This window comes from Ambystoma mexicanum, chromosome 11 (assembly GCF_040938575.1).
Source record: "Ambystoma mexicanum isolate Mex_15411 chromosome 11, UKY_AmexF1_1, whole genome shotgun sequence".
In the NCBI taxonomy this organism is placed as follows: Eukaryota; Metazoa; Chordata; class Amphibia; order Caudata; family Ambystomatidae; genus Ambystoma; species Ambystoma mexicanum.
This window is the reverse complement of record NC_090934.1, coordinates 1,291,309,428-1,291,333,672: the sequence shown is the minus strand read 5'-3', so window position 1 is coordinate 1,291,333,672 and position 24,245 is coordinate 1,291,309,428. Positions and strand designations below refer to the sequence as shown.

Genomic DNA, 24,245 nt, shown 5'->3' with positions numbered 1-24,245 from the left:
TGGCTCAGTTTTGTATTGATTTTTTTAAACAATCTTATTTTTTTCTCCACAGTCTCACATGTAAGTAAGTTTGAAAACACACAGCCAAAATAAGACTCCCAAATACCTACCGTATTACATTTCCAATGATTTTTCACCCCGACGTCACTATACCTATAAAAATATCTTTTAAAAAGAAATAAAACACAGACACCCGCAGCTATCCACAGTCCTGTGCAGCTTCGAATATAGTAAAAACGGACAAAAAGAAATCCTGCCTCCAAGTCCCTCATCTGTGCCAGCTCCCACCACTCCCCCAAATGGTCTCCTCACCTCCCCTGCACTCTCGCTTCCCCCCCACAACACACGCTCTTTCTGTGACGCAGTTTGCATGGAGATGTCGGCTATTCGACTACAGCCAATGCTAAAAAAAGCGCTGTGCTGCAAACTCAATCCCTAGACCCTTTCAACTCCCAAATTTCACTTGGTGCCCTCTACCCCTCCCCCACACACACACTCACACACCTCTAGCCTGATGGCATCTGCACATTTTCTGACATGCAAATAGCTTTTTTCTTGCATTTCATTTACCCATATCCTCGACTATCACTGTGGTGATCTCTCGCATCGAGAGAAATTCAAGATGGCGGCTGTTTAAATTCTGAACACCATGATCCTGCAATGCACTATGGGAAACACAAACTATTTTTTGAGAAGGGGGTCCCCCTTTCTCCATCAAATATTTAAATAACTAGTGCAAGGAATAAACCCAAACAATGCATGGATCGCGAGTCAAAGGTTTGTGCCCAAGTTGTTTTGGATCTGGTCCAAATCCGTCCAGGGGTTTTGGCTGTGCCCTTTGGCAAAAATGGACCTGGTTATCTATGCGAAAATGAATGGAAAGTAGGCCGCACTTTTGGAAAAAAGATCTTTTGTCTTCTTAATAACCTTATTTTTCTATTTTTTACTATATATTTGAAAAACTTTGCAGTCTTGGGGGGGGGGGGGGGAGGGGGGCTGGGTGGAGTCCACAAGTCCTTAATCACTTTCGAATTTTTGGTCAAATCTGTTACTTGAATCAAAAGTTATTAACAATAAAATGTTGAAGGGTTCCTATGGGAGTCTGACTCACCTTAACTTTTGTTGAAAACTATTGCGTCCCCGTTCCTGTCGCAACTGAAATTTGGACACCTCGGATTATAGATGCAATTTGTAGTGCCTCTGTTATGAATGTAACATCTAACCGTCCCGAAAGAGGTATGCAACGGGCTCACAGGAAATGGGGACCATTGTGCAAAGGATTACTCCCCCCAACATTATTAAAAGACTTTGCTTACCATGCAACTGTAGTGCGAGACTTACATACTGGGAAAGTGCACCCATTGGGTGTTAACACATCTGGTACAGCCTCGCATGGAATATCCTCTACACCCGTTCCATCCCCAGTACCCGTTCTTGGGGAGACTTTATGGGGTTGTAACTGCTCCTTGGTCCTCACTGACCTGGTAGCCTTAAAGAAACTTCTATTTATTTTAGATAAGGGCAGAGGTATTGCCAACGGTACCAAAGGGACTACCAGCAAAGCAATGATGTCGACACAAGAGATCCGGACCCAGCAGGAAAGAATCTCTGCAGCGCCCCAGATATAGATGTGGCCTTATAGTGTTCAGTGATGTGGTGCCCGCAAAGGACACCCGGGGGCAAACTGACATTGGTATCAGTCCCTCATTCAATCACTACTATATTAAATCTGCACAAACCTCACAGGGACGTTGAACAAAGGGGGCCATCATATCCTGTGGGGGGCAGGTCGTTTGGGGGTTGATGCCTCAGGCCATATATTTATTTTATTGGTCACTTGTTAGGCACTTATACAATTAGCAAAACTGTTTCAAAGCACCCACAGGGCAACAGGATGGGGACAGGGAAGGGAGACAATGACTTACATCAAAAATTAACAATTGAATTGACAGTACAACAAATCAGAAGAATAATAGGGTGAGGAGACAAACCTACTATGCCTTTTGAGTATTCGGAACATGCAGGTGCAGGGGTGAGGGTGGGGGGTAAGGGATAGGTGCTGTGGTGCTCAGGGTGAAGTGCTAAGAAGAGAAAAAAACGTAAGTGCAACCTCCAGTGAGGAGGGTGGGCCTAAGCAAGTGCAGTAAATAGACAGCAGCTGGGATGAGAGATGTGTGGGGTCAGGGTCCTGAGGATACATAAGGGCCCTGCACATCAGTCATGCTAATAGCAAGGGGGGGGGGAAGAGGTAAAGAGAAAGGCCTTAAGGCTTTTTCGGAACTTAAGGAGGTCCTGCTCAAGACACAGGGTCTTAGGGAGGCTATTCCACAGAAGGGAGCCCACAGAGGAAAGCGATCGACCACCATCACTTTGTTTAGCAAACCGCTTCACACGCAAGGAGTTTGTGCTAGATAAATGCAGGTGTCCAGAAGCGGAGTATTTGGTCAGGAAGAGTTGAAGAGTGGACCCCGGCCCCAGATAGCCCTGTGCATGATAGAGGGATTTGAATGTAATCTGTGCTGAGACCGGGGACCAATTAAGGATTTGTAGGGCAGGAGAGATGTGGTCCCTGGGCTTGAGGCCAAGGATCAGTCTTGCTGCCCTATTTTGGGTTAGCTGGAGGGGGTGGTTCACAGAGTGGACGAAGGAAGATTAAAGAAGAGGCTGTTGCAATAGTCTAGCCTGGAGAGAACCAGAGCACGGGTAACATTGAGTCTCTGGGGGAAGATGAGGAAGGGAAGAGTTCCTTTGAGAAGGAAGAGCTGAAAGTGGGACTTCTTGACAATGTCCTGAACATTAGGGATGAAGGAGAGGAAGGAGTCGAAGATAACTCTGAGATTCCTGGCTTCAGAGGAGGGGGCAAGGAGAGAGCCCATGGAGGAAGGCCAGAGTGCAGGGAAGAAGTAGTGTGCATGGGACCCAATAGGGAGAATCGCTGTTTTGCTGGCATTGAGGCAGGGGTCATTAGCAGTGCACCAGGCCTGGATGGCAGCGAGGCAGTCAGGGATGAAGGAGGGTGCAAGTGCGCCAGTAGGAAGTTTAAAGAAGAGTTGGGGGGAGTCAGCATAGCACATGAAGTTGGGGGAGAAGGAGGAAATGCGGCGTGCCAGCAGAGAAAGGTAAATGTTAAAGAGCCAGGGTGAAAGAATGGAGCCATGGGGGACGCCACAGGTGGAGGAGGAGAAGGGACCCAGTATGATTTCGGAGGAACAGTCAGTTAGGAAGGCAGTAAGACGGTCCAGTTGCCTACTCCGAGATAGCAAGGGTATTATGGAGGCTTTTAATGAGAATGGAATGGTTCACTGTGTCAAATGCCGAAAGGGAGATCAAGGAGGACGAGGACAGCAGGGGAGTTGGAGTCAAGGGATGTGAGCAGTTTCCGTGCCTCTGTATGCTCGGAATCCAGACTGGTGGTCGTGGACACCGTGACAGGTTCGGTATGAGAGTGGTGTTGGGGAGGGCCAACTTCTCGAGCAATTTCCCCAGGAAGGGGTGATGGAAATGGGGCGCTAGCTGGCTGGGCATGAAGGGTCTGCAGAGGGTTTTTTAAGGAGAAGGCACACACGGGAGTGCTTGAGGGAGGATGTAAAAGAACCAGTAGCAAAGGAGTGGTTGCAGAGCTCAGCAAGAGCAGGGGGCGAGAGAGGAGATGCTGTCCTTGATGGTTCTGGAAGAGCATGGGACAACCTGCTTTGAAGAGACCTTCATGGAGTTGACAGCTCTGGTGACTTCTTCAGAGGAGACAGGAGTGAAGGAGGTAAGAGGTGGGTGGTTGGGGGGAGTGCGTGACAAGGCTGTTCAGTATATCATGGGTTTTGGAAAGGTGGGTATATTGCAGAGGGCCTGCGAAGGAGTAGGGGCAGAAGATACTGCGGACGGGTTGGCAAGTTCCTTGCAGATTTTGAAGAGTTCAGCCGTGTTGTTGGACGCACTGGACACTCGTGCCTAAAGTGGACTCTTTTTTTGGGACGGATGGAGAGTCTGTAGTTTCTCTGGATCATGTGACAGGCCAGTTCATCAGAGGGCGAGCCTGAAGTGTGCCACTTACGTTAAGCAGCCCTGCTCTTATGGGTGTGATCACAGTGACCACAGCCCTGCAAAGTTGTAGTGCATCCAAACCACGGGCCCTAGATTTGCGAAGCATCCAACATCAAGAGATGGAGCATTGAACCATGGGGGGTAAGAGGGCAGTGTCGGTCACGAAGAACGGGAGTGTTATATATGCAAAGGGTCCCCAAATGCTCCAGTGACAAGTCTGAATCAAGAGAATTCCTTATAAAGAAGTGTATACACTAGTTGCGAACAGTGTATGGATGCTGTTCTCTGATCAGGGAGGTCATTTTATGCTGCAAAAGACTAACTTGTAATGCAGGAAGTACCCATGATAGCATCCGTATATAAATTAAGGGACCCAAGATTGGCTGCTGGTCTAGTAAGAATTGGCACTCAACAGCATCCAATGCCAAGAAGTTTAATTGTCATTGGGCCCTCCCCTCTCTGGAAGAATGACAGCCCTACTGGCGCTATGCTTCCATTGGGCACTAGGTCCCTGTTCTCAACGCTCTCTGGAGTTAACCTAGTCCCATTGGGGAAAAGACCTGTGGGGTCCACCTACGGATGTGGGATCATCCTTCATGGCCCACATAAAGGTGCAAGTTACCCCACTTGATGCAGCAGTCATTGGACTGGCCTTAGGATGTCATTTAGGCTATTACCTCATGTTAAAAGAGGCTCATTGGCCTCCATCACCCTTATTGTATTTGATTTGTGTTAGGAAATGATGCATTTGTGTACTCTGATGGCCTCAAGGCCGAAAAAAGTTAAATGATGATGATAACTATTGAATATCGGTGGAGCTTTTTGCCCAACTTCTTTGTTTAGTGCAAATCCTTGCAGGCGTTTTTGCTGTGCACGTTTTCAATGGAAGCATCTTTTTCTCTGTGGAGAAAATGATTGAGTTGGCGGGAAACAACTTTTTATATCTTTCCTTAATGACTTTTAACCATTTGATTAATTAGCCCCAAAATGCCCAGTTTGGAGAGCCACGTGCCAGCCATTTTCATTAGAAAATTTCATCCAGACCTGTTCAGCGAGCCAAAAGATATTAGCAGGGACGTCATTTCAGGGTCGCCAGAGGTCACAACTACGACCTCTGAGGTCTCCCTTGCGACCTCAAAAAAAAGAAAAAAAAATATTTTTTTAATGCAAGCTCCTGGGCTGTGGCCAGCACCATGTGGCTCTTTCTGGAGCGGTTGGCGTTCTTGTTCAGGCCCCTTAAAAAAGAGGAAAAATAAGAACAGGAGTGCCACAAGTCTAACACTTTCATCACTGACCCTAAATAAGAAAGAATAGGAATACCAAATAATGTGTCTTTCTGGAATTCTATACAATTGCTAGACTCATTAAAAGTTTATTTCAGGCACACTTCAGGGGGTGAGTCACTGATTTAGTCTGTTCTTAAACACCTCAACTCAGCCTTTCATCCTTCTGAGGCTGATAAATGAGTACCAACACAGGTTGGGTGATATTGAGTGTATATTTTTTTCTATATAAGGCGCTTAAGCGTAAGTGCTGTATAATAACACATCATTATCATGGTCATGGATGCCTGCTTGCATTCACAGTAATTTGATAATATGGACCTATACACACTGATGTTAACGATACATATGGCGATCCATTCTTGTATGAAATGTACATCACATTATAGTGATATCGTAAACATATTTTTTGTAGCATTCAATGTGATGCCACTTCCTGTTTTGTCAATGGTTGAAAGGTTGCGTTCCATCGCTTCCCGCGATATCACTTCGGGGTGGAGTCAAATGACATCACTTCCTGTGATGGGGTCAAGGGTCGTGTGATGTCACTTCCGCTACCCCTGGCATTTTGGTGAAATGACAACCCTGGATATTAGCAGTAGAAGTTTGAGAAAAATCAATGCAAAGTTATGTTATTTTAACTATAGGGTGGCGGTCACTGCCCTATAATAAAAACATGCATATATTTCTTAAGGTGTGTAGCTATACTTCCACTGGGGTATCGGAGCGTTAAGCAATGTGGAAAGCATGCTTTCAATCTTGGTTAGCACATTGTGGTTGGGTTTGCAAGCTTACAGCACAGGTTCCTTCTTCAGGCACTTCACAGAATTACACTCGAGTCCTTGTGTAGACACCTTCCGATCATATTTATTTCATGAAATTGTGATTGGAAATGATGCTTCAATGTTATTATACCCTGCAGAAACAAGGAGAAGTGGACAGACTAAAGAATGTCTATGCTGATGCGTTGGTTATCGTAACAGAATACATGGCGCAACACTGATTTAACCACAGCATCTCATCTCGCTTAAATGTATATACATGAACTTAGTGAAGTCTCATTTTTCACTCAGCAACTTACTAAATAGGTTTCTTATTTAGGTGCACCTACTTACCAAATTTTGAGTATGCATGAATTCCTCAACTGTACTTGCTGGTTTCTGCATGATCTGCAAACAGATATAAGAAGAAAGAAATTGTAAAATAAAAGTGCTGTGTTTCTACTAAGAATGATGTAAACATGAAATCATCCTTCATTGTGATGTTATCTTAAGTCCTTGCTCTCCATCGTTAACGAATATTTGGGAAGCCTGTTGCAGGCGGGACAGATTGTAAAAATCTCTCTAAATAAATATGGCTTTACAAAATCCAAATGTGACTTTGTCAGAGTACATCAGGATGCAAGACCTTACCCAACGCCATGAATTTACCAGGAAATTGGCTAAGTTGTACTCGTTTTTCGATCATGGAGGTTATGGATGTCATGCATTTTATAGTAGGATGGCCATTCTGTTTTCCTCTGAATAATAGAGAGCAAGGACTAATAGCACAAGAAACAGCAAAAAGTACAAGTGCTTTTTCTCAACTACCTGAGTAATTCAAAGCAAAGATACAACATACATGTTCAAAGTGTGGCTCAAACAGTGTTGGGTTAACGCCTAGTGGTACAAAATTGGGATTATCCGGAAAAGTAAAGGCCCTTTCTTATCAAACTGTGTCAATAATAGGTTAACGTAAATTAGGTTTCTTGCCAACGTTCTACACCAGCTTATTCTAAATGATAAAGTTCCAAAAAGGTAATGATCTAAAACGTCCTCACCACTCTCGGACCACTCTAGTCTATAAAGTAATAATCAAACGATAGGACCAACAGAAAGGCTAAACCTACCATTTATATGTCCTTAGCCTTGTGGCCTCCTTAGGCTAACATAAATGTCCCAAATTATAGCCAAATAGCCAACATAGGAGTTCTCAAAACCTATCCATAAGAGTTCATCCCTAAACTAATCCAAAAGAGCAAAAAACATAAGGTTCCTGGGAAGGCGCCTTCAATATCTACTTGGGGTCCGGGCCCCTCCCCATGCCCTCTCAGATTATGCCTCCCAACTCCCAAACCTGTAACCAGGGAGGTGATTTCACAACTGCTGCTCAGTAGACCGCCCCCAGGCCGAGAAACCTTTAGTGGCAGATTTCTTCCCCCGTCAGGGAATAAGTGAACTTCTCTCTGTGTTGCCTGTGAAAGTGATAAAAAAAGGACCTATGTGGACCATACTTCTCAGGTTTTTACCACTGGTCATTCGTAGAACTTAGATTCTGGTTTTCAAAAGGTTCTCTCAGGATTCATGGGTATTCCCCCCCCCCTCCAACCCATGATTCAGGTTCATTTTCAGACAGCCAATAGTTGATTGGCCTCCTGCCACAGGTTTCAGTACTTCCTTATGGGTCACTTCCCTTTCCAATTCCCTTGAGGTCTTGGGAAAAGGCTGTTCTGCCCTTCTGGTCAGCCTTCCTCCTCCTGGTCTTCGCAGATCTCCACTTCTCCTTCCAGCCTCCCCAGGGTTGCAATGCCTTCCTCCAAGCATCAGTCATTTCAATACTCCTCTCTTCAGCAGCCTCCTCTTGTATCTAGTGAGCATCTGCAGGTACGTCTGCCTCGACCTGGATCAAGACAACCAATGACTTGATCCAAACCCTTTTATACTTTTGGGTCTCTGGGTTAGTTTCTAGTATGGTCACTAATTAATGATGCCCTGGGTCTTCCTGTTGACAGTAGGAAAGGGTAAATCAAGACCCCTCTCTTTTTTTATTTGCATTTGGTTTTTACAAACAATATATTTAAAATTTGAGCAGCAAAATCACATTCCGTTAATATAAAAACAGTTAAACTCACAAATCTCTAGTTAAATTCAATTTCATATCATCAATATGTGATGTGAAGTGTCAACTTCTCACTACTTAAATGTGCAAAAATACAAATGTACATATTTCATCATTACGATCCAAATTAAGATAATAAAAGATTGTTATGACAGGTGAACTAATTTGACACTGGATTAAAACTGAATGCAATTAAAACAACAATACAAGTAACCATACTAAGATAAACCTTTTTGCGATATTTCTTACTCTATTAACTTCAACAAGCAAGTCAATGCCAAAATGAATGATACGTTCTCACCGCACATCATTCTTGTTCATAGTAGATTCATCGCAAATTCTGATTCATTACTAATATAATTTCTTAATGCAAGCAATCTAGCAGCTCTGAAATGTGGACATGCTAAAACTAAATGTTGTAAGGTTTCTTTAGGCTCATTACTGTTTGAAAATCTGCACTGCAGCATCCGTTTTGCTGGACTTCGGAGGCCCAATGTACTATCCTTTCATATGTATGAAGTTGATTCAACTTAAAGTGCATGTACAGGGTACGAGCCTTACTGCATGGAAAAGATATGAGATAAGAGCAGCAGAGATTTTTTTTTCTAAAAACAATTAGCATACTCCTTATACAGGCTGTATTTGTTTAAGTCATCAATAGTGGAGATCCAATCAAGATTTTTTTTTTTTTTTACAAACCCTGGACGAGTAGTCAAATCTTGATGCACAACATCTAGATTAGCCAATAAAGTTTGAATTTTCCTACAAAATGACAAAAAGAAGTTTGAACAATTATGCATCATCTCAGATAGATCAATATAAAGCGAGTTTGGAGGAGGTTCAATGATTTTAGAATAATTATCATTCTCCACTCATATCTGGAAGCTAATGAGCTGAGTCTCAATTCACGACGCAACAAAGAATTTGGTAATGAGACAGCGAGGTGCAGAGTTTTTTCCATATGCGACCTTGTACGATATTCAACAATGGTCTAACATCCATCAGGCACATACCTAATTCATATAACAAAACAGGCTCAACTTTCAAAATGTAAACGTTTATTGCTGGTAAGAGTGAAAATGTACAGTATTTACTGTACATGACTCATTTACAAAAGTAGCGGTCTTAGTTTCTCATTTGGAGTGTTTTTCCATATGACCAAGGAGGAGCCGTTGCATAAATTGTATCCAAGATCCAGCATCTGCAGAGATTGTTCAATGCTAACTCCATCGATTGGTCATTTATACAACCTTATTTTATTGCCGCCAGTAAAAATCATGATCTTTGATTTATTCGGATATGGATGCAAGTTATGCTCGTGTGCAAAGGATGAAAAAATGTGCAATGTATTCTGTAATCCTAATGGGGTAGTGTCAAAGAACAGAAGGTGATCCGCGAATGCCATCAAGTGTATGCGAATCCTACCTAATCTAGCTGGAAAGATACTCGGTTGAGACCATATTTCATCAAGATCACATAAGTACAGGTTGAAGAGGGTAGACGCCAAGTTGCAGCCTTGCCTCACACCCATGTACGTTGGAATTCTGTCAATGCACCCTCCTGATTGATTCTCACCCTATATGAATTACTCCGATGTAACAGATATGAGAATCAATGATTGGGGAATGCAGAGTTTAACCATTTCGTGCCACAGAAAATTACAAACCACACAGTCAAACGCTGCCGTCATATCTAAAGCGGCCATATATACTGGATTCAAGACTTTTATTCCAAGACATGTGAAAGTACAGTGGCGTTTAACTCAGTGCCCATTTTTTTTGCAGAACCCAATTTGAAATTGACAAAATATGTTCTTGAATGTATTTCTCCAAGTCATAAAGAATTAAAATAGAACATTTTTTTGTGGAAGCGTCCGTCAGAGCAATGGGCCTATAGTTCTCAAGGAGCGCAGGATTCCCTTTCTTAAAAATTGGAACAATTATTGAGAGCAACCATGATTCAGGCAGGATTTGTCTTTTGAATATAAATTCAAATTTAGCTTTCAAAATGAGGGCCCAAAAACACAGATCAGATTTATAAACACAAGCGGGATTCCCATCCGTCCGAGCTGCTTTTGAAAAATGTTGTTCCGATATGGCCCATTCAATATCTACCAATTCCCATTTGCTCTGCTGCATGCATGATTTTAAAATTTTTGGATGAGAAACGTCGGAATACATAGCAAAAATGTATCAGATTCCTGCAAAGTGCTTCTTCCACATATCAGCTGAGATGGAAGAATGCAATGCCCCCCTGAAGAATGCAATGCCCCCCTCTGATAACAAGAGCGCTTAATCATAGACCAGAATGATTTAGTATTGCGATTACAAATGTATTTTTATAGTTTTTTGATTTTTCAAATTATACATTTTAATTTGTTTTTATATGACTGGAGGATACATTTCTTATTAAGATTGAACTGTACTTGATTTATATTCATACCTCAAGCCCCTCAGTTCTCTATTTTTGTTCCATTTCAAAATGCTTTTTTTTGCTTGCTAGCTAGATATCTGATCTGTTTTATATTATTTACATACTCTTCCATGTCAAAAAAGTTTGTTTTTAAGTTATGACAAACAACCCTTTCATGATTTAAATGAACCAAGTTGGTAAATTGTCGGCAACGTTTCATGTTCCAATGCACAGAAATATGTGGGCGATCAGGTTGTAACATCACCAATGCCAGAATAATGTCATGATTTTCATACGCAATATTTATCTTCAAATTAATTATCGAGTGATTCCTTAAACACGTTTTGTGGACACATGGTCACAGAGATTACTTAAGGTTTTAGAAACGTAAAAGTAATCTATCAGAGAACTAAAAGTGCCACGTTTCCATGTGTACAAAGGTATTTAACTGCAATTTCAACTATACACATGTCCCAGTTCGATAAGTAAGCAACCCATCTTTACCCTCTAGTCTTTGATATTGTCTCACCAAAGTTCATCATTTGTATAGGACTCTCGCAACAAGCATGGACAGCAAGAATTAAAATCGCCACCCACAATCACCTCAGAGAGGATTATGCAGGAATGCCTCTTCCAAAATTTGGTCTAACTGTATAATAATGTTATCTAACGTGATCTTAACTGGATTCCAGTACAAGCATATAAGCAATAAAGACATTTCCACAAGTTCCTTAAGACAGAGCTCTACAACCAACAAATGTTGAGAGAAGCACAGAAGCCTTGAGGCAGCTCTCAATGCATTATCAATGATAATCGCTAAGCCTTCTGACAGTCTACCTACAAGGACCATTGTAGCAGGTGAGGAATAGACAGTGTATACATTTAAATGTAAATGACTAGTCTTAATGGATTCTTGAACCGTTATGATTGTTGGTTTGTCATCGCACGGGATTGAGGAGAACCAAGCATGAACATTTTTATAACCACAGGAGTTCCATGAAATTACATTAAAATCTTTCACGGTGCGCTGGCTACGCTGAGTTGGTAGATGATTTAGTAGCCATTATAGATTTGATTAAAAGGTTCAACCCATGTCCAGTCTTTTACTGCACCTGCCAGTGACAAGAACTGCGTAAGCTCATTATTGGGAACCTGCACATTACCTCCACTGAAGGTTTGACTTTCAGGGGTTAGCACAGGATTCACACAGGTTTCCACAATCTCAGTCGTTTCCTCTTTAGTTTTGAACAGTTAAATAGATAATCCTACTTGCGAAAAATCTGATCAATGCTCGCAAATTAACTTTAGTAGGATTGTTGAGTGTACCTGGCAGATCATACGATTATTATTATGAAGTGATAGTGTAAGCCAATAAATGTCCTCTGAGGTTAAAATTCTCAAAGAAGTAACTTGATTGAAAATCCTTAACAGGAACAAACGGTTGATTCTAGAATTTTCTAATAGCTTCGAATCACTTTCCCAACCTAAAATGAATAATTTGGTGGGATAGATCATATGTTACTGAGTCCAAATCTGTGGGATTTGGAGGAATTTCAATTTTGTTCTCAACAATGCCTAAGGGAATCGTGTTTAAGTTGACAATAGCCTGTGGTGAATATAAAATCACACGTAGGGGAACACCGTTTGTGGCAGAACATTCTGTACTTATGCCGGACTACTTCCATTGGAGTCAGAAAGAATTTGAGAAGGTAGGAGGTGAGTAAACGGCAATATAGGAGTTTGAAGAGTCACTGAGCTCACAGACACTAGGCCCGAACATTTTATCTTACCAATGGTAGGAAACAAATGGACATCTGAGCTTGTTTTTTTACATCCTAGCTCATTCATAAAGTGTGGAGAGATACACATCTTAGCTATAGATTTAAAGGAGACTGCTTTTACCTCATCTGGTACTTTTACATCCTTCTTATTATTATCACCAAGAGTTTTATTATTTTTCTTGTTATCTATGGACTTACTAGAGACCTTCTTCAAAGATTTAGTATCATCTTTCAGCTGTAAGTGAGACTTACTTTCTTGATCTAATTGCTGAAGGTCCAAAAAGCTCATCCTCGCTAGAGATTGCGCACACATTTTTTATTATAGAGTTATGCCCTTTAATTTTTGTCAAGGGTAAGTTCTTAGATTCCCTGGCATCTGTCTCATTTGGGGTTTTTCTGTTAGCTCTTCTTTTAGCTGCTCTTACTTGCAAGCATTTAGATCTATGTGATAGGAAGAAGGTGGAGCCTCCAGTTAAATCTTCTGACCGAGCAGATAAAGGCACAGTGGTGTCGCTCGAGGGCACCAACTTTTTCTCTGGTTCTACAAAGTCCGTCAAGGGCGACTGACTATTCAGATAATCATGCTCTAAAGGGATCGACAAGCTAACAATTTCGGGAGTCACATTTGCTCATTTTAAAATCGCTTGAGACATTGTCCTTAAGGGAATGTACTAGGGTCTCAAGCTCATTCATTTTCACAATGTTAGTTTTAAAGCATTTCATTAGCTCCACGGTATCTTAGTGTGGAATTTGTCAATTTCATATCTTCAACATCGGGAAGCACCTGGCCCACGCGGTTGTTCACAGGCGTACGATCATGATCAACGCCAGTTTTATTTTATTTATTGCATTTGTTTTACGCCCAACCCAAATGCCAAAAGTTTGAGATGATTTGTGTTTAATTAACACCTGCGTGGTCTGACTTTGTGCAGAACTTGTAAGTATTTTTTAAAGAGGATGGAACAGGTGTGGATGCCTTACAACTTTCCCTCGCAAGCATGAATCCCTCCAGTTTATTCAATTTTGCGAGTATATCCGAAATGGAGATCTTAATAGCTCTGATCTCATGAGTGACCTAATTTTCTTTATCCAAAGATTGGGTATTCGGGTCAGCACAGGAAAAGATCAATACTAGATGGTAACATTTCCTTTTTGCTCGTACTTCTTGGATAACCAGATTGTTGACCGTTGGGGAGCTTTGGATCTTCATTATGATAACCTGCTAACCCTTCCATATCCTGAGGCAATCTGTGCGGGATAAAAGAGGGTGAACTTGTTGTCAATGTGCCCCGAGTCTTATTGTTAGAGGTAACAGGTGGAATTGTAGGGTTAGATAGTTCGACGTACGGGTTCCTGTTAGAAAAAAAAGACAAATTTCATCCACAGCACTAGGGCGATAAGGCAAGGGAGTGAACTGACCTTGGGAAAGTCTAATACGTTTCCCTAGTTTCCGCCATTACTGCAGGAGCTAACATTGAAATGTCAGCTATTGGTTCATTAAGATGTTCGACCAAGTTACCTGACAAAGACTGTCATAGAATGACCCATATTGTCCATATGACCTTCAAGAACAAACTTGTCCAAGTCATACATTTCCTGCAAGGAATAGGAGTTAGTTTCCTGATTAGAGGCAGCGGACTGATGAACCTGGGCGCACATGCAGTTGCAAGCTCGAGATGAATCATCACCAAGCAACTCATGGTCTACAGGTTGCACATCCGATTCTTCAGAATGATGTAAGGCTTTCCTCAAGGATTCTTCCTTAACTACAGCGGGTGATGTCATAACTTGTGTTGTCACAGTATTACCTGCGTCTAGTGCGTTTGCGGCCGAGGACTATGTAAGGCATCTCCTACTATGAAGTCCCTGCACCATTGCATTAAGATTTGTGATTATATAACTAAATTGTTAACTCGTGTACACAGAGAGGACGGCAGTACATGTGCTTTAAACAAAACTTCTCAACACTCCCCGACAATTTCAAGAATACTTTTTGTTAAGTCACAAAGTCAGCCACCCGCAACTGGTACTCCTCTAACGAGTCACTGTACGAGAGCAAAATGCAAGCCGTTGTGTAACTAAGCAGGAGCCTCATTTTGTGAAAGGCAATATGAAGTTTAGGGGCGTGAGTAATCTTGAATGGTTCTATCACCTAGCTTACACGTTATTTTATATAAGTGCTACAAATACAAACAAGATTACAACAAGATGAGCAAACAGTTCTGCTTACAGTTATACCCTTGACGGATAAGAAAGCAGAAGTGCTGCGTGCTTTCACTCTTCACAGCGAACAAACTCATACGCTCACAATATACCTCATCACAGATCTTACGGCACGTTAGCACAGCCACAATCAAGGTTACAAAGCTATGTACTAAACAGCAAATATCACAAAGCTGCTCCGTTAAGTAAATAAGACCCAGTTAGCCATCAGTCCAGCCTAACAGCCAAACAGTCGGCACTTTGGAGGCACATCTGGTGCGTGCGCCCGTGCCTATATGAAGGGCTTCTGGGAAGTGGTGGGTGGAGCTTCAGGCTAAATACAAAATAAAGGAAAAAACAGGTATTATGTCTAGTTTCAAGTTAAAAAAAGGTGTTCTTAAAGTCCACTAAAGCAATGTCGCCGTCCATGTTGGAAGTCTAACCTTCACTTCCAGGGTTTTGTTGTATTGGTAGAAAGGTCCCTGCGGAAACTAGCAGCGTGTGCAGCCAAAGAGTCGACCCTTTGGAGGCACCTCTGGTGCGCGCCCTTTTACCCCTCTCCTGGGTGGTTACCTTCTCTAGTATTCTTAATCATACCCTTCTGTAACACAGTGGAAGTCAGTATTTGAATTAAAGGACAAGCTTCCCTACTGGGTTTTTTACCATGCTATGGTCTCCACGAATTCTGAGTCACTTAAGTATTATTAGTTGTAAGTGTATCCTCCAGTTGCAGACTGACTCAGCCTGCCAAGATGGATTCTGGTAGATGAAGTCCCCAGTCTTCCGTGAATATGTGGTTCCACCTGGTATCTTGATACCACTTCTCATGCGGAAAGGGGATAGCAGAGTGTGAGATCCTGACTCTTACAGTCTCTGTAAATTACTTCAGACAACTTTCGTGGGTAGCTCTATCCCGTGACTCACTCCATTAATGAGAGTATGCGCAGAGTTCAACTCAGCACCCTACGATGTCTTACTCTCTTTTTTTCAACTGCTTATACAACATTTAAAAAAAAAATAAGTCACACAGTGAGGAGGTGGCTGCATCTGAAAATGGCAGACCAACACTTTACATCTTTAGGCAGACCTAACCTAAGCATTCTAATAAGAGTCCAAAGCACACAGCAGAGGATCGTCTGCCAGGTATATAGTAATAGTTGGTTCACAGTGGATCCAAAAACACATCTTAACAATTGATCCCAGTCCTGTTCAAGTATGTTCCAATATGTTCATCCTAGTTCAAGTGGCCATGTACCACACATTTCTGAGCAGTACCTATTGTTGTGTGCCCCAGGCATACACATATATATGTGGAAGTGGAAGCAAGTTCCTTCTAAGGAAGGATAAGGTAAGATTGTTCCTTCAATGTCAAGAGTGCCAGTCAATGCAAGGTAGTCAGAATTCCTTCAAGACGGGTATGTCAGCCTTTTTCAGTATCCTGACATTTGCAGTTAAGTCTCAAGCACTCGAAACTTGAACAGTGATTTAAAATTTGGAGCACTAATGGACAAACAAGCGTCATCAAAATTCCACTTATTTGAACTAGAAGCAACACACATTCTTTAAATAATTGAAGGACCTGAACATAAATTGACCCGAGAAAGAACAATCAGGTCAGATTGGTAAACAACTTGAATAACTAATTAGGAAATAAATTAATACAACGTTCCATGTCTTAATACATGCTCAATAAGAATTACATAAGGTTCAAGCATTCTGTCTACAGCGCTAGTGGTGGAAGGAGGAGCCCACTTATACGGTTGTCATCCGTGGAGCGGAACGCAGAGTGCAAGCTGAGTGTGAGCAGTCCTGCAGCAGTCTGTCTACAGTGCTAGTGGTGGAAGGAGGAGCCCACTTATGCTGTTGTCATCCGCGGAACAGAACGCGGAGTGCGAGCTGACTGAGCAGTCCTGGCTGCCAGGACTTCAAGGAAAGAAACAATGCCTTCTGGGCCCCATTCCCAAGAAGAAGAGGAGAGCTGCCGCCTGAAGAGCCTGCACCCGCGCGTGAGAGTGGACGGCGCACAACCAGCAGCTCCTAAAGTACCTGTAGCAAAAAAGGTGAGCGAAAACTTGTTACCACCAAAGACATTCCCGCACCCCTAAGTACATTGGGTGAGGACAAGCTCACCGCATCTGATTGCTAGTCGTTAACCAACTCAAAATCCCAAAAAACACTGGACCTCATGGAGCCAGCTGCTTCATTTCTGATCTGTGAAGCAAGTGTCCCAGTCAGTGTCCCAGTAATCCCTCCCACTCATTGCCCGTTAAGCACAGACAACCCACGTACCTTGCGGGCTCCCAGGGCTGAGTATCAGTGGGTCCGGGGGGCGCCGAGGTGGAGGAGTGGGGCGTCGTCGCGAGGGAACAGGATGACGGTGAGGAATCCCTCGCGAGCCATGTCAGCGGAGCAGTGAGTGGAGTGAACAGAGTCTTGGGGGCGCAGCGGGAGGGAGAGTTGAGAGTCTTGTACGGCGCGCAAGGCGGAAACGTGCTCGACTGACGAGCAGCTCATGCCCCCGGCGGACAAGGATGAGAGCCGGCAGGGCACATTAACAGTGAAAGCACTGGTGCATGCTCCAGCACACCAAGACAGCAAAACCCTTACTCCCATAAGCCTGGAAAAACATGAGCCAAGCATAGACCTGGCAGAACTTTCAAAGAAAACGCAAATAACACAGAACAATGCTAAAAGAAAAAGAAATAGTACAGCAAATGTGAATCCTAAGCTTAGGTCAAAGCAAGGAATCAGCAAAACTAGACGGACCGGAGCAAAATATTTTTAAAAAAAAACAAGGTAATACAGAGGGAGAGCGAACACCGTTAATGGAGATTGTGAAAAAAGCAATCCAAAGACCAGTAGCAGGACACAACTTAAAACACTACTTCCAGCCAACCTTGAAACATCCGAGTAGAAACAGAGAGGAAGTCTCAGATGTAGAAATCCTCCAAGCATTACATGATTGCTGGCCGCAGGCAAAATGCAGAAAAATTGAGGAGCTTCAAAGCCCGCTTCATAACCAAGGGTCTGTTCCACAGGAAATTTCCTCTGCAGAAGAAAACTCAGAGAAGAAAGGGATTGATGATCAACCCAAGGAGTTGTCGGAAGACATACACATGGAAGGAAGGGCATCGGAACCTATGCTGATCGGAGTGGCCACCAACGAGAATGAAACAATTCTAGAGTCTGTAGAGTCCGATCTCGAACCGAGAACTAACAAGGACGAGCGTCATCTACAACAAGTGGAGCACAGTAGCTTACCTGCACCCTCCTGCTGTGAAGAGGAGGCATCCCCGCGGGGAAATGGCCACAAAAAACACAGCAGTCCCATGCGTCAGCGATTAATCACAGAGAACGACGCGTCCCAAGTAGGGAGAGAAAATGGAGACTTGGGGATGAGCAACACACCAAACAAACTAATTACTGGAGTCACTAACTGAAAGTCCCAGGCACACAGTACCGGTAAAAACAACATTGGCTTATGCTAACTGCAGAAAGTCAATGGACTGTCCTCGCTCTGAGCCTATACTTGGGACACAAACATTCCACACTGATGGAAACGCCTGTTAAATGGAGATCCTCAACCCCCTCAAATCATACAGGCACAAAAACCCTTCTAAGAAAGTTGATATTTTTTCAAAAAATGTCATTGATAACAATAGCCCTGGCTCCTTTTATGAAGCTCTACGAAGCAATCGGCGACAATCTCAAAGATCAAAGATCATACTACAATACATGCAATGATGAACAGCAAATTGATTTTCTTAGAGGCATATATTATGGCTAGGGAGAAAGCAGCTACCAACATAACTGCGGTGAGTGAAGCTGGTCTGGAGCATAAGACATCCACGGCAACCTCAGTGAGGAAAAAAAATAAAAAAACAGCACGCAAACGGAAGTCACCATTGACTTAACTAAGGACCATTCACAAGAAAAAGAGAAAGACTCGAAATGAGACCACACGTCTATCTTAAACAGTGCTTCTGTCTTGGACCAGAAAACCACGAAAGGTAATAATCAAGAGACAGGAAGCTCGACAAAAGCCTATGCCAACAAAATGCAAAGAACCAAATTGCTAGGTGAAAAACTAAAAAGTACAACAATGCTCAACTACTTTGCAGAGAACGAAAAATCCCTGGTAGCTACCTTCAAGAAACGGGCTCTACCAACAGACAAGACCAAAACAGCTGTTAGGGGAAGAGAGACACACGTTACAAGAGCGACAAGTTAAAACAACCAGTGAAAGACCTAAAACTGCAAGAACATTTGTCTTCCCCAAGTCGGTGGAAGATTTTTTGGAAGACGAAATAATGATGAACATGAGACAACACTTGTGTGAGGACCCAAAATTGGACCAGACTTCGGAAAATTCTCCAGCTCAGAGGCCGATCAAATGGGCCAAGGCTTCTTAACGTTAGAGCGTTGCAAGAAACTGTCAAAAAAGGCGCAGTGGAAAGGGGAGAACTTGATGGGGCCCTTGCGAAAAGATGAAACTAAGGCACCCAAGTCACTGGTCGTGAAACAAAACAGAACTAACGCCAAGAAAGAACAGTCTACTACATCCAACGTGAGATATTGCACGTTAAGCAAATCAAGCCCTCGACATCGAATCCAACCATGTAAACAGGGAAAAGCGCATTTTGTCACCAAAACAGACCAATACCACAAGATCGAAAAAAATCAAGATAGGAAGAAATGGATACTAAAGTTGGAACAGATTTCCGGAAATGATGACGTAATCTTAAACCGACGCTCACTATTGGAACTACTGAGCTTTGTGCCAAACTTGAGACGTATAAAAACGGAGGACCTACTAATTGTAGATTCTAGTCAGAGACACCATGAATCCATTTCACATCTTTACGTTGCCTCGAAGACAGTTTATGTGTTACTGACAGAAGAGACAAAGGCTTTGCTGAAATTGGGGTACGATATCACAGACTCCAGAAGAGCAACAGGGCTCAACCAGAAGGTAACAGAACAGGATCATTACACTCCTGTTTCAGTGAGGGATGACCCTAGTTGCAATCGAGCGGACAGAACCTACACTAAAGAAATGGGACAGAGCACTAAAAGAAAGCCAATGAGTCGAAAGCCAATGGCACAAGAAATCAGACGAAAAGCTGACGCACAGACATGAGCCGCAAAAAAAACAGAAGAGGACACGATAAGGGATCAGGGCTGCGCGAGGTCAGCAAATAGTGAACGCCAAAACCAAAACTACGGCAGAAGAAACTTCACAATAACAAAAACTATCGTGGAGGAGCCTCCAGAAGAAACAAAGGCCCGATCCAAGACTTAAGCAGGCCCAGGGCATTTGGTCCTGGTTACCCAAAGCCCTCATGCGAGAAACAAAGAAATAGCAACTCATGCCCATGAGCCCAGCCCCAAACTCAGAACTGAAATAAAATCAGACAGATCCCACATTCGGTTGGGCTCATGGAACACAAGGGGCTACACGCACTTAATGCTACCAGGAGAAATTGCACTAGGAGACTACGACTTCCTTGGTTTCCAGGAGACCTTGCTTACAGACGTCCTGACACTAGAGGGATATCAAATCATCTCATCACCGGCTAAAAAGGGAATGACGGGGAGACAGTCATTAGGAATACTGACAGCATGCCGACAAGGCAGCGGCTTCACACTAGAAGCCGTGCTTGTCAGCAATTCTTCAATCATGATGACCAAAGTAATCCGGTCGCAATCAGAGGAACACACAGTAAAACAAAAACCCTTGACATTGATGATTATAAATATGTACTGGAATCCAGCAGGGATCAGTGACGTAGCATACCTGGAACAAATGGAAAGAGCAATCAACGAGGCACTGGCGGTTCAGCTAACCCCCTACTTTTTGATTTGTGGTGACATCAATGCAATATGTCAGCCACAAAATAATCATCGAAACCAACACAACAAGAATAACGCAGGAACGAAAAGAGGAGTGGAGTGGTTGAAATTGATGAACTCACGCAAACTCCACAATCTTGACAGTCTTCCAAGACCCAGAACGGTTGCCGACATGGGCGAGACAGGCAACAAGTGCAACACTAGACTTCATTTTCGTGTCTACGCTGTTGCTGGCCGTGATGAGTTCCTTTGAAGTAATAGACTCACCTGCCAGTGACCACAATCTTCTTTCGACAGCCTGGCCGATGCAACAGGTCGAAAGGGAATATGCCTACCCTCAGTTGTGCGAGAATAACCAACGGAGGACAAGAATGAAGCTATCGGTGAAAGCAATACGTGACCTAAGATCAAAGTATCAAGCACAGATACATGCGGAACCAAGTGAGCAGACTGATTACTTGCCTTTACCATCGACATACAAAGCTAGGGTCTACAAAAAAAGGCACGTTAAGCAGCTCACATCATATCTACGATAACATGGTGACCAAGCGCAGGGAGAGGAGAAGGTTAAAAACGGCAAGCAAAATCTAAAGGAACCCAATCTGCAATTGTGGAGGTGGCGGAAGGATGCCGACAATATAAAACCTGGCTCAAAAACTATTGCTCGACTCCGTATCAGCAGGATGCAGAGAACATCGTAAAAGCAATAACTACTACTAACAGTAGACAGTTTTGGTCCCTCCTGAAATTGGCAACCACGAATGGGGAGCCTGCATTCATTTCGAACATTGGTGAGTCCACATGGGTGAACTTCTTCGGGACATTGTTTAAGGAGTCGGAAAACAGGCAAAAAGCTATGTCGTGCCAGGCACCAACGGACTGGGTCAACCTGGATAACATGGAGGATATCACGGACCAAATCAAGAAACTAAAAAACTCGAGCGCCGGGCACGGACGGCATCACCAATGTCGACCTGAAGACTTTCGTGCCAGAGTAGGCGCTCTCTCTCAGTAAAGTCTTCCAGAGATGCGCATTGCTGAAATCTCTCTCGCTGTCTTGGAAAACAGCTACATTTGTCCCTATTTATCAGAAGGGATACAAGGAAGACCCAAAGAATTACAGACCTATCGCCCTACTGGACTGTATCGGGAAGGTGTTTGGATCATTACTACTTCGAGAATTCAACAATTGGGCCAAAACGGCCCGTTGTCAGGATCATCTGCAAACGGGTTTCAAAAAAGGTCTGGGCACAGCGGCCAACATACTGATGCTCAGCACTCTAAATTGTAGAGCGCTAGAAAGAGTGCCACGACTTTATCTTTATTGACTTAACCCAGGCATTCGATAAAGTGGAGCGCCCCCTGTTGTGGGCGAAACTCCATTCCGGGGGTTGCCCGCCACCAATTCTGGAGCCTATCAAAGCGCTGTACACAGGGACTACTGTGAGAGTGAGGTTAAATCAACAAGTGCTCCTCTCCCCAGAAATATCCACAGCAAGAGGAGTGAAACAGGGATGTCCCTTGGCCCCGGCACTCTTTGTAGCATTCCTGGGTGATCTGCAAGACACGAGCCAAATTGTCTGATGTTTCCCTCCAAAGTTGGGTAACGTTCATGTAAACAGACTTTTATACGCGGACAATCTGGTTCACCTAGATCACACTCTAGTGGGCCTGCAACGCCAACTGTCGAAACTCTCGGAATACATGACAACGAACAAACTAGAGATCAATGAAAAAAAGACAAAATTCATGATTTTGGCTGCATCCACCAAGAAGGGGGAAAAGAAAAAACTCACTGAACTTGGAAATCAACCAGTGGAGAAAGTGCAAGCATTTAGATACTTGGGAGTGACCCTCGATAGATCCAGAAACGAAATGGCAACGCAGGAACATCTGAAAGCAACAATGAAAAAGCTGATTGTGTAAACCAAAGCCATCAATAGAAAGTTTGGATGCTTCTCCTTAATCCTTGTAGTGGACTTTTATAAGAAAAAGGTGATTCCAACTTTGACCTACGGCACGGACGCCTTACCTAACTTACCAACTACCCTATAGCCAAAATAGCAAGCGATGTTTTGGAGATCCACACTGGGTCTCCCAAATTCTACCTCGGTCACGATAATAAGGCAAGAGCTCAGTCTACTGTCGCTTGGAGGAATAGTGAAAATTAACACACTAATGCTATACCGCAAGTGCAGAATTTCTAAAGAACCATCAATATTTAACTTGATCATGAAAGAAAGCAACAGTGGTCAAAATAAAACGCTAAACCTTTGGGCCAAAGTAAACTTGGAGCCGTTAGCTTCTACGGAGTGTGACAAAGACTCTTTACAAACCCAACAAAAATTTAAAAAAAACTAAAAGAGCTCGATTAGATACAAACTAAAGAAGCAGCTCTAAATAAACAAACTGATACAGCACTAACCACTGTATCAGAAAATGTAATGAACTGCAACCTTATATTAAAAAAAAAATAAAGTTTCCATCCAGACCTGCCCGAGAACTGATGAGGACGAGACTGAATCTTCTGCTAACGAATGAAATCCTAGCGATCAGAGGAGTTTCAATGTCAAACGAGTGCCAATTCTTCAGAGTGCCAGCAGCAATCGAATCAATCCGCCATCTGCTTTTGACATCTCCCAGCACTTGCAGAATAAGAACAGCGTACTTGAAGGACATTTTTTTGGAACACACACTAAGTGACCAAGATGTTTGCTGGTCCAGATTGATGGCTGGGGACAAAACATCGTGGCTACTGGCCACTTACAAAATTCTGGACCACGTGAACACAAAACCTCTTCTGTTAAAGCCAGCCTGATCAGGCCTTATAAGGAACACAAACGTATATTTCCGTCAACATCATCTTCTTTTCCTTCATCTTTTTACTCAGTGTTTCTCCTCTTTTTTGCTTTTTGTCTTTTCTGTCGGTGCAGTCTACTGAAAGCGATTTTTGTAAAAATCTTAAAGATTAAAACAAATAAAAAAAAAATAAGGTTCAAAGAATATTAGCAACCGAGTATCTGGACTCTCCATCGAGGTGGGGGGGAGGAGTCAGGAACATGGTTGGAATCCATCAGTAATTGCTGTGTTCTTTAGGACACCTATGTGCCTTCCCTGGATTTCTGAATTTTGTTCCTGCCTATTCCCTGCTACTTTCTTCCTATCCTGCTCTGGACCCCCCCATTTCCACTCCGACTCACCCCCATACCGGTCCTAGGAACTGCAACCCCCTGCACTTACCTGGATGCGCTCTCCTCTTCAGACACTGGCCCACTCTATCCCATCATGGCTCCCATGGAAATAATAAAAGGGACTTCCACATACCATTCTCAGTTGTGGCAACCTTGCTTTGGATGCTTTTTTTTTTAGGGGAAACCGAACAGGCACACCACGTGAGGGGAGTCCCAAGGTGCTAATAGCAATGACCCCCCCGCCCCATGTTTGAGGGCTGAGACAGGTGGCATTGCCCTTATCAGAGTCTGCTATGCTGGTGGGCCATTACAATGGGGGTTATTGCTATATACTTATTTATTAGAACGTGTGTAGCAAATGAGCAAAAAAAGCACATTTGATCCAATTCTACTAAACTTTGAAGATCAAACAATGCAAATCAATTCTCTATGGAATAGATTACGCTCAAGGGAAATAAGGAATGTAACAAGCCTAATAAGTGTGAAGGAAATAAACTCAAAATGATAAAATACTAGCAGTTGTAACCGTGCTTCGCAGGATACTTCCTACTAAAAAAAAATTAAGGAATTACACAATGCCTACCCACATGCCAAATGTGAGGTTTGTA

At 43.1% G+C, this 24,245-nt stretch overlaps 1 protein-coding gene across 8 annotated transcripts in view; it reads right to left on the bottom strand.

The window, feature by feature from the left end:
- The window catches only part of FAM227B (family with sequence similarity 227 member B), a 1,598,354-nt gene that overhangs the window by 1,329,141 nt on the left and 244,968 nt on the right, over positions 1–24,245 (bottom strand). For all 8 annotated transcript variants that reach the window (XM_069624770.1, XM_069624767.1, XM_069624774.1 and 5 more), the window contains exon 2: positions 6,437–6,490. In XM_069624770.1, coding sequence (XP_069480871.1) covers positions 6,437–6,490 — 54 coding nt within the window. The remainder of the gene's footprint in view (positions 1–6,436; positions 6,491–24,245) is intronic.